Genomic DNA, 19,473 nt, shown 5'->3' on the forward strand with positions numbered 1-19,473 from the left:
GAACATAATTGTTAATTTGAGAGTCACTCCATCTTTTTATATTTTGCTACTGAAAAGCGTTTAAGAAATAAATTTAATATGTATCAGAGTAAATTCAGCATGTTATTATACAAATCATAAGATTTATACCATAGTTGTTGCTACTTAAAGTCTATTCTTAAAAGTCTACACCATGTTATTCACTTACAAATTTTTTTCTTTATATTGTTGTGGCAGTTCCACAACTAGGCATAAGCAATATGAAAAGCACAAAAACTCATTCTGGTTCAAGTTCTTCAACTGTAAGAGCAAATGACTATGTTGGTTTGGAGAGACCATTTTGCAACTATGAGATTCCATCCAAGCTAAACATTTCTGGCAAGCCTAATAGTTTTGACAGAAAATTTTACAATTATCCAAACTATAAGATCAATAAACAATGTCTATTTTTTGAATGAATTGATCTTGAAATGGAACAAAACACTTGCTATAAGATTTCTTTGGAGTTAGCTTAATGAAGGAACGACAGGATAAATGTTGAACGTGTAATGACTGAACAAGCCAAACTTAAAACTATGGAGAAGAAGTATAAGTTGTGATTTGTGCTAGAATTATTCTGTATCTGAGATACAATAATGTATGTTGGTCAATGCTATGATATGGTTATTAGGTCATTTGTAATTATCTTTTGTGAATGTTGACCAAGATGTTGTAATGTTATAATGTTTATAAGACAATTTGGAATGTAACCCTTCATCCAGCAAATGTCTTTTTTGAAACGTGGACAACTACATTTTAACTAAATGTTCATCTAGCGAATGTCTTTTTGAAATGTATCTTATTACCCATTAAGTAAATAAAACTTCTACTATAAATCTATCCATATTTACAATAACCAAAATATGTCTAGGATTACAACATCATCCCTAGATCTGCTTGTGAATTACAATAACCAAAACCTGTCCATAATTACAACAAGTCAAAATCTGTATTGAATTACAGGCACAAACTATCCAAAATTACAAAAAGTCAAAATCTGTCCATAATTGTAATTTTCCATAATTACAACAATTCTCATGCATATCTGATACTTCAAATTCAAGGGAACATCAGTTTCAGGCTAATTAACCAAATAACCAAATAAACAACAGTTTTCTTTAATAATACAATAGTTCTTCTTGAACTCCTAACATGTAACAACAACATCTTCAACATAATATTGAATCTTCTTGAACTCCTGATACTACTTTCCTTTAACTTTTCAACAAAATAAAATTATCTTTAGTATGTGCCATAAACAAAATCTATGTCGGCTATCTAAAAAGACAGTAGCAATCGCATTTTTCATTACTTTATCTTGATCTATGATAATAGCCTTTGGAACTTTACCATCCATACAATACAACCAAGTTTGGAATATCCATATAAAAGTCTTTGTATCCTTACTAAAAATCAAATCTGCTCCCAAAAGAATTGACTAGCTATGGTGGTTTACACCTACCCAAGAACGATGCAAAAGACATCCCATATCTATTTGTCAAATATGTGGTGTCGAATGTTATGATATCACCAAAATATTAATAAGCTTCCCTACTTCGTGCATCCGCCCAAAAAACATTCATCAACTTGTCATCATCATTTAAATCCACTAGTGAAAAAAAATCATCATTCTTGCATTGCATCCTAGCAAAATATTCACGAAGCGCTCTAGTTCCACATTTCCCAAGTTGTAAGTGTCATGTCTTGTCAATGTAATTTCGACAACCTTTCTCTAAAAATGGCAGGTTCTCTAACTCACCCGGATTAACCACAAGAGAGTTGAAACTCTTATTCATTTGGATGTCAACCTGGTCATTTTTATCTAACACTCTCTTTAATGAGTCACTCACTTCTTTATTGCATCCAAAGAACTTTGATTTTTGTGAACTTAGGTCATGATTGTGTGTATTATGAATCTTTGTCACCCGCAACATCCCATCAATTTTTATAGCATTTATCCTTACCTTAAAATCCTTCTTTGTTATTGGACGTGGCTTGGAGAAATTTGACGTCCAATTCTGTGCCTTGCCACCACGAGCACAACTAAGCGTGAAGTATCTGATATTTCTATCATCTTCTTTGACACTCTTTTGTATCATTACTCTAAAACCGCATTGTTTAGCGTATCACCTATAATAAGCGATTAATTGTTCCTCAGAAGTAAATAATATTTGTTTCAGCAAATTAACCAAATGTGCGAGAGATGTCATGAACTTGAATGCAATTCTGAAATAGCTCTAGCAAACACTCCACCTTTCTTTTCTTTGAACTTTTCATGTGGGGAACAAACAGCTAGCACAAACAGAAGGCTTAGATTTGGACTGGAGAGACCATTTGTATTTGGGAGGTGATAATTCGATGGAAGAAGATTCTCTAGGTATCGGAAGTATGATCTTTTTCCCTTCTTTCAATATTTGAGCTATGTGATTAACAAGAACAATCCTCAAGAGGGGATGAATGTCCATCATGGCATTTATTTTTTTTCCTATTATTATTATTTATATAACATATTGCAATTACTTGTAAGAGACTATTCTTCTGATGTATGTTATCTGCTTGTTTTTTTTAAGGATAAAATTGTGACCCAACCTGCTATGATTGTTGATCCAAGAATTGAAATACAAACATCTAAAAAAAAGTTGATGGTATGCATGATATAGGCACATGTGCCTGCTGATCCTGACATCTCACATATATAATTAGATGGATCCAATATTTTGTTGTTTTCAATATTTTTCTTTTGGTTCTTGTGATTTATCTCATTTTTTCATTTTGTTTTTGGGTACACCCAATTGTATACTGAGTTCTTGCAAGTCCATGCTCGACTGTGATATATGTCCATTTCAAGAAAAAAAGGTATACCTTTTTGTGGTCTTGTAGAAACCTATCTTGGATTGGTTCACCACGAGTTGTTCTAAGCATAGATCAGGAACTGAATGTTTCATTTTCTGGTAATGAGATTGTCAATCTAAATTTTGGGGTGGAACTACTTTCTGTTGCTGGCATGCATTGAATGATGATGGTTGTGACAATTTTATTATATTTTTTCCTTGTCCTGTGGTTTCATAAAAGCAACCTTCAAGATAAGAGGTATGTACTCTTTTCGCCAGTCTCCCTATGAATGTTTTTCAAATTTTATTTATGCTTAGTAAAATATTGCCAACTCCTAGCTGCAAGATATGGAAAGACAGAAATGAAACATGATGATGTAATAGATGTAGCAGCTGGCTAGCCACCATTTCTAGCTCTTACCATAAAGGCAGTGTTCATACCCCAGCTTAGCTGCCAAATGGCAGTGCCATCTATAGCTAACCATTTTGTAATCAGCTTTCCAGTAATGTACATACAGTTCTATTCTTTTCATGTATGGTTAGCTTGAGATGTACTTCCTCCTTGAGTCCTTTTGTACAGTTCTATTCTTAAGAGGAGCTAGCCGCCCATGCAGCAATTAAGAGGAGCTAGCCGCCACATGTGGCAAGCATCTGTCTAAAGTTCCAACACAAGTACTAACGATCGATCTGGTTCTCTTGTTGATCACAGATCCTTTTCTCTTTGCATATTTAGCTTAATTTGATGTGGTCTAGTGTTGTCTCATGCTCTAATATTATAGGTTTTATATAATATTTGGTTTTATATAAACTTGGTTTTTGAGTTTTTTTTTTTTCAACCCATGCCAGAAAACCTTCACAACAGATCACCATCAATTCTTATTGAGCAGTGCTGTGGTACTGTAGATTACAAATTTCTTCTTCTTCTTCTTCTCTCTTTTTTTCTAGCTAGCCCTTTATATAAACATGACCTAAATTTTCCTATCAAAGTTTTGAGATTATTTTTTTAATTAATCATATGAACATGACTCTATGAACATTAACGTTAAAATTTAAAACCAGATCACGTCTATCTTGCCTGCTCTTAATATATATAAAAAGTAACCATGCATGCATGCATTAATATTAACGTACGTAGTAGTCTTAAACCAATTAATAGTACTTACATATAATTAACTACTACTTAATCACATCAAACTAACTTATTCTCGCTCGTTCGAGTCGTCAAAATTTAGAAGCCTAATGGGCGATGAAGCCTCACAAGAAGGCATGTAAGTAGGGGGTTCGCGGATGCTCGTCTCAGGAGTGTTGCCATTTTTCACTATGAAGACAGTGTTCATTCCCCAACTTAGATGTCGATCCAAATGGCAATGCCATAGCCATACTCCTGAAACAATTTTTCCATTAAAAAGAATCAAACTAATTCTTTAATCAATTTAAGAGAAAACTATATATACTCATTTTGATGATCCATACTTATTATCTTTAATAATTCCTATGTTTTTCCTTTAATTTCTTTTTTGTATGGTAATTTGGTCAATCTCAGCTCTTGAAAATGCAGTACTACCATTGCAATGTAGTTTGGAATTAGAATATATGTACCTGGATTACTAGCTTTGAATCTCAGGGCAACCCATCCTCTCTTGGGCAGGGAAACGGTATTCATTTTAGGCGGATCGACCAAATTGTAGCTATTTGCAGGGTCAGTCTCATTATCGAAGTTGCCAGCTCCTGAGCCAACCACGTAAAAGGTGTAGCCATGAAGGTGCATTGGATGATCCTCCGATGCATCAAGCACAGTAGTACCCTGAAACACTATCTCCACCTCTTCATTGTAATCAAGCACCTTCACCCTCGTTCCTTGTGAGGTGTCAGTTGTATAATCAGGAGCGGTGTCAGCCGTGAAGTTGTATAAAGTTGGCGGAAAGTCTGGAAAATCTGTGGTGTAAAATCCACTCATGTTCCTGCGCTCATTTATTAAAGGTTTTGGCATGAAGATATGCTTAAGTGGTGTTAGGATATAAACTAAATGATTAAATTCATCTCTTCCATCAGCTTAACGTTCTATTAAAAGTAAAATCCTGAGTTCGAACATCTTAATTTCATACATGTAGTTCATCAAATTTCAAACAAATTAAGGCACTAGCTCTTGTTTCAAAATTATATATATATTATATTGATGATGATCATCAGTTGAATACAATATTATTACAGAAACTCACTTCAAATACAAACATCACCTATTGACATTAGAGAAATTTTCAACAAACCACTCATGTTGGTATGCTGAAGTTATTTCTTCTTTGAACGTATATAATGAATATCAAGAGAAAGTTGATTTGGGAAAAACAAATTACCTGTAGTAGGCCAGTAGTACATCTGTGGTGGGGTTAACCCAACTGACGTTGTTTAAGCTCGAAGAAAGAGAACTTCTAGAGGTTCCCTCATAGTCAAACGTAATGCTGTTCATGGCAACTGAAATATACATCATGGTGGTTATGTTTTTGGGGACATTAACCGGGTGGTCTTGATCAGCTAAACTCCTAAGACGATCTGTGAAGTAGATTGCAGACTTGATGTCCTCGTAGGTTGGAAGACTGCTAGGAAAAATGGGTGTAGATGTTGGAGTGTAATTGCCTCTATATTCAAGAATTGCTGTGACATTTGTTTGGTCATAGTCTGTGTCATCCGGCCTAACACTATCAAACTGTCTGGCAGCCATGTAATAGCGGCCGAGACGTGTCTGGTTTGCTGTCACCAAAATGTCCATGGTCTGTCCTGGGGAGATCATCACATATTCGGTGACAACAGGTTTAAGGTATGATCCATCCAATCCTACCACGGTGAGAACATGTTGAGCAATCGCAAAATAGAGCTCTGCGTTCATGGCTGCATTGACTAACCGAAGAAGGTACGTCTTCCCATAATCCACTTGCCACCTGTATGTATTTTCTGCAACACAACAATGATCAATGAATACTGCACGCATTAATAAAAGATGCTTGACAATCATTCTTCTATACATACATATATATATATATATATATATATATATTCGTGTTCTCTCTCCTCCATACTCACAAGGTGTAAACTGCATTCAGTAAATAATCAATGTGAGACTGGACAGTACTCTTTCAAATACTTTCAACTGCATGCATCGTATCTGTCACACACATGAATATGGTACTAAAACCAATCCGACACATTACGACATAGATCAACTGAAATGATCCCATCTTCTCTTAAAACATATGCGCGCGCACACACCACATGCAACGACTTAACTATTGCAGAAAGAAATTAAACTTCTTAAACAAAAGTAACACGATGATATATCTTTACTCTTAAGTGTGTATTGAATCCACGTACCGGCAGAGCAAGGGAGGAGATCACCAGGTTGTCCATTGATGATATAAGAATCTGAGCGAGGAGTGTCGGAACCATCTTCGAGGTCCTCAGCAACTTCCGCATTTACGTCACCTTTATACCAAGATCCTGCATTAATACATCAAGGTCGGTAGCTATATGTTGTATATGTCTCGGAAGGGTGCATATATGCATCCCAAGGTAATATTAGCTGAAGATCTTTCTAAATCCAACGGACTGATCGATGTAAGTACGTGCGTGCATGACTCATGATCAGGATCAGAACACAGATTAGAATAACTCAAAGCTAGCGTGACTTTAGAACTTCTTAAGTACTACTACTTTGAACAATATTATTTCTAGCTAGGAACATTATTATTAATAATTTGTAAGAATTAATATTTTGCATATATACATACATACCGAGTACGAGAATTTCTTCTCCATCAGGCTGGGGAAATGGAAAACCGGTGTCGTTGTTGGGCATAACAACAATAGCACCATGGACGCCAGCTCGTGTCCAGTCACTGTGGGCGTGCCACCAAAGGGTTCCTTCCTCATCCGAAAATATGACCTCATATGTGAAGTTTGATCCTGCCTCTATAGGGCACTGTGTAATGTACTCGGGACCATCCGACCATGGATTCCTCGGTTGATGCACTCCATGCCTATCAAATTTGAATTATCTCATTTAACAATATTAATCTTATTTATTGGCAATCACGCTAGCTAGATCGATCGGCCAGTTTAATTATTTTATAATCTGATATTTCTTTGTTTTGGCCTAGCTATATATATAGTACTGCACTCCAAGGGTAAGTATATATATATATATATATATATATATATATATATAAAAGGTCATGAGGCTTTTATTTTGGCTATATATGGTGTTCATATCAATAAATAATGAAAAATTATATACACCATACTACTATTTCACTTTCATTCTACTAAGTTATATATATGATGTGGTACATTAATTAATACAATTAAATTATTATTTATTACATATTTTTTTATCATTTAATGGTGATTAATGTATCACATATTATTTAGTATGATTAAAATAGAATTAAAGTGCGACATATATTATTCATAAATAATTCCCATCTTGGTCGAAAAAGAAAAAAAAAACAATACTAGAAAGTTGTGCATGCATGCAGGAAATTGCTTTTAATTTTATAATTAGGGTCGCCTCCTACTTTGTTGCTTCAAGTTTCAAAGTAATTACTTTTCTTAAAAAGCAACGACATACATGAATTACAGTTAGACCTAATAGTCAAAATATCTCACGAATTTTCAAGTGTTGTTATATTAATGGACAAATATTGGGGGGGTCGTGTCGCCTGGCCATTGGTTCTGGTGTAAATAGTATCTTCACTATATAATACTAAGAAAGAGAGAAACCACATTGTCGGACAAACTTCTCCTTTTACTATATAGCTAGTTTATTTGATCCCGGCCTAACAGTACTCCTCAATATCATTTTAGTGCAATTAATTATTATTTCAAAAATAAAATAGAAACATTTTGGGTTTATTTGGTGTTTGAAGCATTTGTGATACATGCACATGATGCATTTGTACAGATACAAACAAAGAAGTAAATACACATATAGATCAATAAATGCATAGAATGATCATTATAATGTGAAGACATGAATATTTTCCGTAAAATAATCATCACTTATCTCAAAAATTTAAACTTACGATAAAAAAAAATAGATTTTTATTATTTATTTTATATATTAACTATCTCATGATGGATGATTATACACATACATGCGTACGTATCTATCATGCATGATTATGTTCCTTTCCAATGAGTGAGAGAGAGAGAGAGTACTCATTACCAATGAATAGTAACACCATAGTCTCCTTGATTGTGGACGTTTACAAATACAGTATCCCCTTTCGTGACACGAATCACAGGGCCTGGCAAACTTTCATTTACAACCAACATGTTCTTGCTGCTGCACAGCCTTGTAAAGTTGGTCTCCCTCAGCTACAAGTACATGATGATTTAAACGAACAAAAAATTAACCAAAAAAGCAAAATGGATATTGGACTTCAAAGGAAGTTCAATGAGGCAGATCACAAAGAACTTATAAAAGTACTCTATTTAAGGCATGCAAGACGAATTTCAGTGGGAATAATGTCCATGAATCATCAACATTGTCCCCTTCCCTTATTAGTTTTTGTGTTTCAAATTAAAGGCATTTCTCACGTCTAAAATAATAATAATAATATTAAAAAATAATATTCTAACAATATTTTATCATCTCAACTCAACTCACTTCAACATCCAAACACAATCTAAGTACTTGAAATAAGGGCCATAGCCAATGCAAGCTAGAATGCCACAATTAATGGTAGTACTGGTCATTCCAGGGGTTCCCAAAATTAAACGCCAACAAAATGAGAGAGAGAGAGAGAGAGAGTTACGACAAAGTCGTAAAAATGGACGTCGCCTTGAGCCAAACCAAAGAGCATCCCGTGGAGAAGAAGAAGCAGAAGCCCAAGAAGCCCTGAAGGCAAAGCCATCCCAAACCCCTGCTTTGGTACCTGAACTGTGTTAGTATAACGACATATCTATATATATATGTATATATATATGAAGGTCTCCTCAGACTAGTTGTACGTAGGCCTTGAATCGTTAGTTGTGGTGATCATGTTGAATGGTTGTTCCAATGTCATTGGCCTAGAATGCTTGTTGTAAGATTAATTTAGGTGGAGGGTCAACCAAGTTTCCAATTTTCTCTCTTGTTTATCGTGTATTTGTTGATGTAATATATTTTAGGCGCGCGACTTCATATGATTGTATTTACTACTTAAATAGACAATAATTTAAAATGTACGTGCGACATCGGTATTCTCGATCCATAAATAACGACGCAGTTTAATTTTTTTTTTAAATTTGAAATGCCAAAGTTTTGGGAGAGTTGAAGTAACGAAAAGGAAAATAGTTGAAAATTTCGTTTTTAAGGCACTTGTTAGCCGGATTCGTATCATGATAGTTTCCTATAATACAATTTTAGTTAGAAAATGATAAAGAGAAATACTTTAGTCACAAAATAATTACACAAAAGAAAATTAATAAACTGATGTAACTTGATGCAGTATGTCATATTATAAAATTACTTTTAATGTAAAATAGATCTAACACATCACATGATATTACGTCAATTTATGAATTTACTTTTATGTAATCACTTTGTATCTGTAACAATTCTCAACGATAAATTATAATTTGTGGACACACATATAAAACGTGCAAGAAATAAGGTTGAAATTTTAGATTGTATTTGAGTAGTGATGTATTTTGAGATATTCTGTTAATAAAAAATAGATAAAAAATAATTATAAAATAATAAATAATAATAAATATTGTCGGAATAATACCTGAGTTATCAAAATAAACCTACTTAAGGGAATTGTTGGGTTCGGCTTGGGCCGTTGGACAACGACAAGCCCACGTAGGTAAATTAATAATAATAATTCTGGTTGGGTCGGAATTTGAATAATTGAATCTGGAAGCTGCATCACGTGGATAATTGGAAGTTGGAACTGGTTCCTCTGACTAACCCACCCTCGATTTCAAATCCTCAAGATTTGGCGGCAAAATCCAAAAAACCATTTGCAGATTACAAACGCAAACCAGAGAGAGAGAGAGAGAGAGAGAGAGCGCTCATCTAGGCTAGCTATGTCGACGATCTTCATTGCGGTTCAATGCTGCCAATGCTCCACAATGCAGGCAACTTTCTGCATCTGTGTCTCTAGATCAAGATATCTATATAGGATATAACTAGGATTGACAATTGATGGAATTTCTCTCAGGTGAAGCAGCAGCACAAGAAGAAGAGCAAGATCGTTAACAAGTGGACGTGCGTGGTGTGCAACCAGAGGCAGTCCATCCGGAAGGTGTTCGCCCAGGGTTTCATGGCCAAGGACCTTCGCCACTTCGTCCAGACCTTCAACATGTCCCGCAAGTTCTCCGATCACCAACCAACTAACCTCCACGGAACTCCTCTTCCGGAATCGCAACAAGTCGAAGAAGAAGATATTACCAACGACGGATCTCCGTGCGGTCACAGGAAGAGACGAAGCAATTGGAGCGAGTATCTTGACTCGGAGCGCGACGATCGCATCGAAGGAGAATTAGAAGCAACAGAAGAAGAATTAGGTACTTCAATTTATTTGTACTATTTTTGCGAAATTATTTGAAAATAAAATTGGTAAAAACTTTTCTTTTGGGGGGAGGAATTGTACAGGTGGTGGTTTTGAGCCAAAGATCGTGACAGAGTTGCCGGAGGGAATGTTCAAGAAACCAAAATTAAAGAACTCCTTTGTAGTGGTTGATGCTGGAGAAGGAGAAAGCGATGTGCTTTACAAGCCGGTTTTCTCGAAGAGAAATTCCAGCAGCAAAAGATTTATCTCCCAAGGTCATTTTAAGCTTATTTTTTTCTTAGCTAAACTTAAAATTTTGTGATTCATTGATATCATCACTCTTGTCATTTCAATTACTAGCAGAACACTGATGAAATTCAAGGATATACGCAGTGCACTACATGAATCATTTCTTTTAAGCTAAGATGTATAAACAACTTTTAGGACGTGTGAACTAATTTTCTACGAATTGCAGACAAAGAGCTGAGTTGTCGGCCAAGGATGACTGCCAGTAGCTCTTCTAAGGGGAATGAGTACATGAGACAGGATGAAGACAAGCCAAGGAGAAAGGTTCAGCTGCCGATGGCAACTGCTGCGCGAGTTTCCAAATGGAACGACTACATGACAACCCACGATGACACCAAATTGGAACTCGCCAGTGGTACGAATATAGAAGAACATCATGGAAGTCAATGGAGCGATGATATCTTGGAGTTGGAGACCATAACCCACGATCAAAGAGTAGAAGATGATGTCCACCCTGATTTCATGTGCTGAAGCTCTGTTTAATCGCCCATCTTGTGCTTCTTCCTCCATTGTATCTACCCCTTTCTAGATGAACAACCAAAATCGATGGCAGTTGATGTCCACCCTGATTTCATATTATGAAGGAAAACAAAAAAATTGTCCCTGGTAGGGGCCAGGGCCTGGCTATGCAGCTAAACTGCAGATTTATTCATACACTTAATGCAGATACTATTGAGTGTTCATCACACAGTTCTTAAACCAAATGGAGATGTAGATTTAAATAAATAGGTTCACTAATACAAATGACAAAGCAAAGAGATTAAAAAAAAGGTCTACCAAAATCCCAACTTAATTCCTATAAGTTCATAACAAGAATAATAATGATAATAATCTAAGTAAACAGGACAATGCTGACAAATCCTAATAAGACCAGGCCCTTAAATACTCTCCACTCCAATCTGTAGCCTTAAGATGCCTTCAATCAAGTTGCCAAATGTAACCCCACAAAATAAAGCAGTAATTTTGGAGACAATCCCAGAAACAATTGAAACCTCATTCAGCCCTGTAAAATATGGGCTCACAAACAGGAAAAAAAAAATTCCATTTTGCTTCAATCATTCAGCCAAAGAGCCTAGCTGATCACTAACACCAGACTCTGATGCAGCTTTAAGGAGGACTTCCATTGCCTCGGCCACCTTCTGTTTCAAAGCATCTGGAGATTCAAGGAGATGGATTACCTCAGATTGGTCCATCTCCAGCAACATCCCAGTCACCTTTGAGGCATTATTGGACTCGAGCTTCTCCACATGGGGATAAAGTTGTTCACCGAGCATCTGTGATTTTTCAAGAAACATTAAGTACACCAATTGCTTTCCACAGATTATTGCTAATATTCTCTCTTAAGTGATTTCAATATCAAAACTCAATCTAGTTTAATATCTTATTTGTTGTGCCCGATCTAGAAATAACCATTTCCTCAGAGATAACCTTGTTTGGATATCGGACCATTATGGCCTTTTTCTATAGAGTGACTAATCAATCTCTCTCAGTGTTGCTTAAGATGAAAAATCATTGGATTCTCAAGATCTCTTAACCAAAAGAAAGGGCAAATCCTAATACCTAGGAACTATACAAAATTAAATACAAGGAAGAGAAAAATAACATACTGCTCGCTGATTCTCTGGGGTAGCAGAAGCCAACGCTGATAAAAGTGCTGAGATATGCACTCGTCCAGGTCTTTGGATATCAGTAGAAGTCACTGGCATCCCCGAACCATCAAAAGGCACTGGCATCACTGGACCCACAACACCTTGAGGAACCACAGATGCATCCATGCCATTTCGAGAATTTCCCATATATCTAGGGCCTTGGTGAGAGTTACGATGCATTAACTGAATTTGAGATGTGAATGAATAATATCAGCGATGAACAATGAATTATTACACCATAAAGCTTCTAAAAACTAGCCTATGGCATAATCTATTTATCCTGGACTACAACATCACCAAGACATAATAGCAAGTTAAAACTTATATGCAAAACAACAAAAAGTACATAACAGAAAATCTGGGCAATAAAATAATGAACCCACAAAATAGTTGATCGGGAAAAGTTCAATTAAATAATAAATTGAGTCAAGAATCATAATCAAGTCATTTAATACCTGTAGTCATCCATGTAATATAGTCAGAGAGTCATGCAATCTCAAAGCCCCAGTTGAAAAGTTTTGGTATTTGAATGAAAATAAATTGTTTGCTCATAATGGCGACAGCATTAATGTTACCCTTAAATTACATGAATAACTATACAATTTGTTGAACCCAAATAATGAGGGAATAATGAAAATGGAAAAAATTAGTCATATCACCTGCTGCGGTAGAAGGTTTCCACCTCGCCTCACACCCATCCGCTGCCCTGGTTGTCCTTGCCGCTGAAGGTGGTATGGCATAATGAAGTTTGGAGAAACACCCGGTCGCATTCCAGGTAAAAGTTGCTGTTGGAAGCCGTAACCCGCAGGCTGAGGGGGTATCAGACCAGGATTACCTTGACCAAAATACAACTGCTGTGAAGCAAATCTTGGCGCCCCAGGATGAAATCCAGGAATTCCCGAAGGCAACGGAGCCATCCCACCATGGGCTTGGATTTGAGAAAAATGTGCCTAGAGGTCGGATAAACAGATTATTGCCCATCAGGTTTGACACATTTGACAGAATGAGAATATAAGCAATGGCACCAACTTCTACCCATCATGATAAAAAATGGTAGGAAAATTGCTGTTCCCCACCTTTTTTCTAGTTCACACAACACCCATTAGTTGGGTCATGCACTTTATGACCTACCCTCCCATTTTTAAGGTTTTGGCCATATGAGGCACAATGCCAAGCAGAATTTAAAAGTTTCAAGAACATTACAAATTTGTAACTACAAACATTCAACATGGGAGTTCAGAAGAAACAAATTCCTACAGAGAAAATAATTTGTAAGCACGTAAAGAGCAAAACATGCCGAAATAAATAGGAAAACTTTTGCCGGTGGGATAGCTTTGAAAAAACAATCGCATAATAATTTCAATTCAAAAACTAAAAATTCAAATTTGTTGATTTAGCAAGTATCTGTCCTCATCCAAAACATGATCCAAAAGTTTGGGAAAAATATCTTCACTCCTTAAATCTATGCAGCACTAACAACTTGGCATTTGACATTTACAAAGAAACACATACACACACACTTGAAATATAACAAGAAGGCTATCTAAATTACCATCTTGCAGGCACTAATGCCATTTTCTCACATGTTCCTTTTTTCTTTTCTTATACTTTTTCTATTTTTCAGAAGAAAATGCTAAAGAGATTACAAACATAATTTTCACAAGTGCTAAAAGATTCCAGTAAGTCCAGCGCTACTTGTGTCATAATAACAACAAAAAGCTTCTAGACATTAACTGCAAAAGTAGGCACTATTTCAGCTAATAACTAAACTAGATTGGTAAAGACCCTCACTAAAAACATTAAAATCAAATGTTTCCACAAAATTAAGAGGAAACAGCTGCAATTTCAAAATGAAGAACTAGGTTTCCCATATGACAATCAAAATGCATAAAGATAAATCACCTGGAGCCGAGCCTTTCTCTCTTCTTTCCGCTGGGCAACAGCAACATACAGAGGTTTCCGTCCAATTATCTTTCCATTCATTTCATCCAGCTGAACAACGACGAAAATATTCAAGCATGCATGAGAGAAAAATGGATGAGCAAAATGTGTAAATGCAGGGTCTGCCAAGTGGCCCTAGAACAAAGAATTACTATCTTACAGCTTTAGCAGCTTCTTCTGGTGTAGAAAACGCCACAAAGCCAGATCCTTTGCTCTGACCTTGTGGACCAAGCATGATCTACAAGAATCGTACAAAAACATAGCCAAACTAAAGGTCACTACTTCAAAACAATTATTATAATTGACTCATAGACATGTCCCACTAAGGACCGGCAAAGAAAGAAGGGAAAAATTACTCCACTTGAAGCAGAGTATATATACCTTGCATGACGTTATTGTTCCAAACTCAGAGAATAACTCCTTCAGCTTGTCATCATTGACGCTGTCGTCAAGATTTTTCAGATACAAATTAGCACCTTGTAATTTTTCATATCTACTAATTCTTTCCTGTTCAAATTTGGCCTTCAATTCTGCCTCCCTTTCTGCTTTACTCTGAGCCCTCCCTACAAATAAAACATTGTCATCAATGGCCGCAACCCCATTCAACTTATCAACTGCTGCAGCAGCAGCTTCTGGGCTCTGGAAGTTTACAAAACCAAAACATCTGGACTTCCCATTTGAGTCCGTCATAACAACTGCACTGGTGATTGTACCATAGGTGCCAAAAAGTTTCTTGAGGTCTTCATCAGTAGTTTTTTCAGGCAGATTTTTCACATAAACATTAGTAAACTTTGGCGATCCATTTGCTTGAGACCTTTCTTGACGTCGAACAAAAAGTCCAACGTAAACCTTTTTATCATTTATCAGCATGCCATTCAATTGTTTGATTGCATTTTGTGCTGATTCCTCATTTTCAAACTGTACATATCCATGACCCCTCGACTGACCATTGCTGTCAACGACCACCTTGGAAGAAAGGACAGTCCCAAAGGCAGCAAAAGTTTCATGCAATGCCTTGTTATCTATTGATGTGTCCAGGTTCTTAATGAAAACATTGGCATATCCACTTTTCCGAATACTAGGATCTCGATGAGAATACATAATCCTGATAGGTTTCCCATTTATAGGAGTATAATTCAAAACCCCCATAGCAAGGGCAGCTGCAATTTAAGTAGATACTTATCAACACAAAGCTTGGCCAAAAAGTCAATTTTAAAAACAATAAAGAGGAACAAAACAAGTACATACTCGCTGACTCTCTTTTTTCAAATGCATATCAGAATAATTAAATGGACAAAGGAAAAAGGGAGAAAATAACCACTAGAAAAAATTGATTGTTGAAAAAAGAAACAGTTAAAGTAGAAAATAATATAACTCCTAACTTTTCGTAACTCAAACAACTCTACAGGTTTTCACTACACATAAAAATATAATTTAAATATATTTAATCATATAACATACATGAATACACATATGTAGATAATTATACATAGATAAATGTTTTTATATGCATATTCTAAAAGAGGGCACATGATACTTTGCTCACATCACATTGGAAATTCACAAGCTCAGTGGTCAAATAAGTCTGTTTCACAATTGCAGAAGTAATAGGAAATGGGGAATGTTGGCACTTGACCGAAATTACTACAGAAAACAAAGTGAACATAGAGTGCTAATATCACCATCATAGGATCTCAGAAGGTCATTCCAAAGCTCACAAATACTATGTATATACATATTCCGTTTTTAATTTTCACAATCTTAGGGTCATTTCTAAGAGAGGTCCAGACCAGAATATCAACATGTTTACAGAATAAAATTCTTCTAAAGAGTTCTTGGTCATAAGAAAGCTATTAAAACAAAAAATGTATTATATTTTTTTTTGATAAGTTAGAATTTTATTAGGCACAATGTAATAGGCGAAGCCCGAGTACACAGGAAGTATACAAAAGAAACACCTAATTACATGCTAAAGCTTTAAAATAACGAAGACAGGAACACGTTTACAGCCCCACCCTTGAGTACAATAGCAGAGAACCAGCTAAGTAAAGTACTCATAAAGAACTTCCAAAAATGTATTATATGTCTTTCCCTTTCTTAATTTTCAGCAGAAACCAAAGCAGACACAAATTAACTACTCATTTAAAACAAATCACAAACATATAATATTTATATCATCCTGAACCCATCCCCAGAAAATACAAAATAGCCTCCTCAGTCCCACCTCCAGAGAGAGAGAGAGAGAGAGAATCTTCTTCGTAGGACTAAAACCATCATCCTCTTAAAATGACACAAACATGGAATATACCCACAAAAGTGACTTTACATGGACACAAAAACTGAAATTTACACAACCAAAAAAAAATTGCAATTGAGGCCACACGCAATCTGCTCAGATACTTGCTATAAATATACCTAAAAAAAATAACAACAAAACCATACAAGAATATAAAATTCATATGATCCAGAACCCTATCCCCAAAAATAAAGAATATCCTCCCAACCCCCAGAGAGAGAGAGAGAGAGAGGAGTTTTCTTCACAAGACTAAAACCATCATTCTCCTAAAATCACTCTTTTTTTTTTACAAGTAAAAATCACACTTAAACGATGCAATCATGGAATATCCCAAAAAGAGTGACTTTACCCAAACACACAGGAACTCCAAATTTACAAAATAAAAACAAACAGTGATCAAGGCCATGGCACTATGCTCAGATGGCATGCTTGCAATAAATATACCTACAACGGGAGGGAAAAAAATTTCAAGAACACAAAACCATTCATTGACATTAAAGGCCCTAAATCATAAGGAGCTGTCCCCCGCACGAGCAAAGACACACTCAAACACAGAGCAGAAAAGAAAAATCCACAAACACTCATGCACATACGCACATGCGTATACGTTCTCTTCTCTATGTATGCGTGTCTATATCTACGTCTAGTCGTCTACATATACATGAACACACATAATTATATGAACATTGCAATTGAGAGCAAAACAATTGAGTCGGAAAACAATGGCGACCAACGGCTCATCGAATAGCGTCGTAGTACGTACCGTCCTGAGCGTTGGCGTAATTGACATAAGCGTAGCCGAGAGAGGACCTCCGAGTCTGATCCCTGCAAACCCTAATGGACACGACCTGAGCCACCTGGCCGAACACATCGAGGAGCTGCCCCTCGTCCACGCTCGGGTCGAGATCCCCCACATACAGCGACGGGTTTGCGAGCGCCACAGTCGCCACCTCCGACCCCGTCGCCACATGCTGAGAAGTCACTGACGCCGGAGCTGTCTGAGCCGATATCGCCGCCGCCATTGGTATCTCAGAAAAGAATTTCGAAAAAAAAAACTTTTGGAAAATAAATCGAGAACTTTCAAGTGAAAAAACAGAAACAAAAGCCAGAAAAAAGAGAAAAGGATAGCCCTTAGGGATAGGGTCTGTGATCGAATATATGAAGGAAGGATTTTCCTTTTTTTTTTTTTTTTGTTTTTTGGTTTTTAATTTTCTCCGAAAAATTAGAGGGAGGGAGAGGGCTCAGAGGGGGAAGAAAGGTGGTGAAGGCTTACATTTTATAGAGGCAGCGAGAGCGAGAGCGAGAGCGGGGCAGGGGGAGTGTCGAATCGAAACGGTTCGTTTGGAGTTGGTAGCGTTTAAGAAAACGAACGTGTGGGGGTGATGACGTTGACGCGACCGTTTCGACCAATGTACTTTGTGTCCCAAAGTTGTGGCGATTTAAGAATTATTTTTGGCCCCACTTTTTCTTCGTTTGTTTGCATGCATGACAAAGTGTTCATATATGCTGTCAAATGATCTTTCATTTTTATCAAAATAATGTTATATATTATGGTCTTATTTTATCGATATCATACTATTTGTTAATCTATGTATCTATTATTTTTAAAGGTAAAATAAATATTGATTGAAATATATAATCACATAACATGATAAGATAATATTATTAATATTTTTTTTTATTGGCACCGAATGTCCAAGAACTTAATCCCGACTAATTCCAACAAGCTCTCGATAATGAGTTTCTCATAAGTTCACATCAATTAATTCAAGGGAAAGTACTCTTAGTCCAATGGTCACTAGAACTAGCTGTTTGCACTCAAGAAGATTCAAATCTTAGATTTAGAGGGAGCACACCACCAAGATCAAAACTTTTATCACTTCCACCAACCCCTAAATATATATATATATATATATATACACACACACACTAGGGAATGGTCCCGGGTGTGTTAACTCTGGGGTGCACCTGACATAATGATTTAAATAAATAAAAATGAAAAAAACAGTAACTTATTTGTCTGAGAAAATAAAATATAAGGTTAAAGAAAGACAAAAAATAAATATTAAAAAAATCTAAATTTCAGTAAAGTATGAACATTGGTCTGTATCTATATTGGATTATCTATTTACTCTCTATATAATAATAAAATATTATTAATTTTAATATTAAAGGCCTATTGATAAAACATGATCCTTTATTAAATTTTACAAGTGAGCTACACGTCAAATAGTCAATGATCTTAAGGACTTTTTGGTAAAACAGGATCCTTCATTAAATTTTACAATGGAGATATACATCAAATAGTCAATGATTTTAAGAGCTTTTTGGTAAAACAAGACTTAACGGAAAAATAAAAAAAAAGTTAATGAAAAACAACAAAAATCATTATTTACAATTAGATAGCCACTTATTATAATAGAGTAGAATGATAGATATATATATATATATATATATATATATATATAACTAATGAAGGTACTTTTAAACTTAATGTTGATAGAGCAATATTTCAAGATCAACATATAGTAAGAGTGAGAGCTATTTTAAGAGATCACAAAGAGGATGTGATAATGACATAAATCAAAAAAGAAAATGAAGTGTGTGACCCTTTTGAGATTGAATTATTGGCAATGTTCAGAGGCTTGCAACATTCACTATAAGAAAATTGGTCTATAAAAAAGAAGAAGAAAGAAGTCAAAATCTTAAAAGAGAGATTCGGGATTTTCTATAATATTTTTATTTATCAAAACACCTCATATAATTTGGAGTATGGAGATTCATTGTATTTAATGCAATTGGTAAATAGCATTAAATACAGCATTTAATGCTGTAGACTTCAGGAACTCTTTCTATTTTTCAATCTAAATAGTAAATAGGAAAATCTTAAAAATTCTCAA

At 35.6% G+C, this 19,473-nt stretch overlaps 3 protein-coding genes across 3 annotated transcripts; 1 reads left to right on the forward strand and 2 right to left on the reverse strand.

Moving 5' to 3' along the window:
- Positions 1–3,914: 3,914 nt before the first annotated feature.
- Positions 3,915–8,791, reverse strand: LOC109011443 (putative laccase-9). Its single transcript, XM_018992655.2, has 7 exons — positions 8,660–8,791; positions 8,068–8,219; positions 6,636–6,880; positions 6,216–6,341; positions 5,204–5,798; positions 4,449–4,810; positions 3,915–4,233 (listed from the first exon to the last, which is right to left on the reverse strand). Exons 1-7 carry the CDS (start codon positions 8,756–8,758, stop codon positions 4,049–4,051), a joined length of 1,764 nt encoding a protein of 587 aa, XP_018848200.1. The 5' UTR covers positions 8,759–8,791; the 3' UTR covers positions 3,915–4,048.
- A 1,055-nt stretch (positions 8,792–9,846) lies between these two features.
- On the forward strand, positions 9,847–11,356 carry LOC109011444 (MRN complex-interacting protein). Its single transcript, XM_018992656.2, has 4 exons — positions 9,847–9,968; positions 10,052–10,397; positions 10,486–10,656; positions 10,857–11,356. The coding sequence occupies exons 1-4, from the start codon at positions 9,918–9,920 to the stop codon at positions 11,156–11,158; spliced, it is 870 nt and encodes a 289-aa protein (XP_018848201.1). The 5' UTR covers positions 9,847–9,917; the 3' UTR covers positions 11,159–11,356.
- A 25-nt stretch (positions 11,357–11,381) lies between these two features.
- LOC109011376 (polyadenylate-binding protein 3) lies at positions 11,382–17,821 on the reverse strand. Its single transcript, XM_018992539.2, has 7 exons — positions 17,337–17,821; positions 14,659–15,437; positions 14,438–14,515; positions 14,239–14,328; positions 12,996–13,286; positions 12,295–12,519; positions 11,382–11,961 (listed from the first exon to the last, which is right to left on the reverse strand). Exons 1-7 carry the CDS (start codon positions 17,593–17,595, stop codon positions 11,743–11,745), a joined length of 1,941 nt encoding a protein of 646 aa, XP_018848084.1. The 5' UTR covers positions 17,596–17,821; the 3' UTR covers positions 11,382–11,742.
- Between the last annotated feature and the right edge of the window lie 1,652 nt (positions 17,822–19,473).

This window comes from Juglans regia, chromosome 6, assembly GCF_001411555.2.
Source record: "Juglans regia cultivar Chandler chromosome 6, Walnut 2.0, whole genome shotgun sequence".
NCBI lineage: Eukaryota > Viridiplantae > Streptophyta > Magnoliopsida > Fagales > Juglandaceae > Juglans > Juglans regia.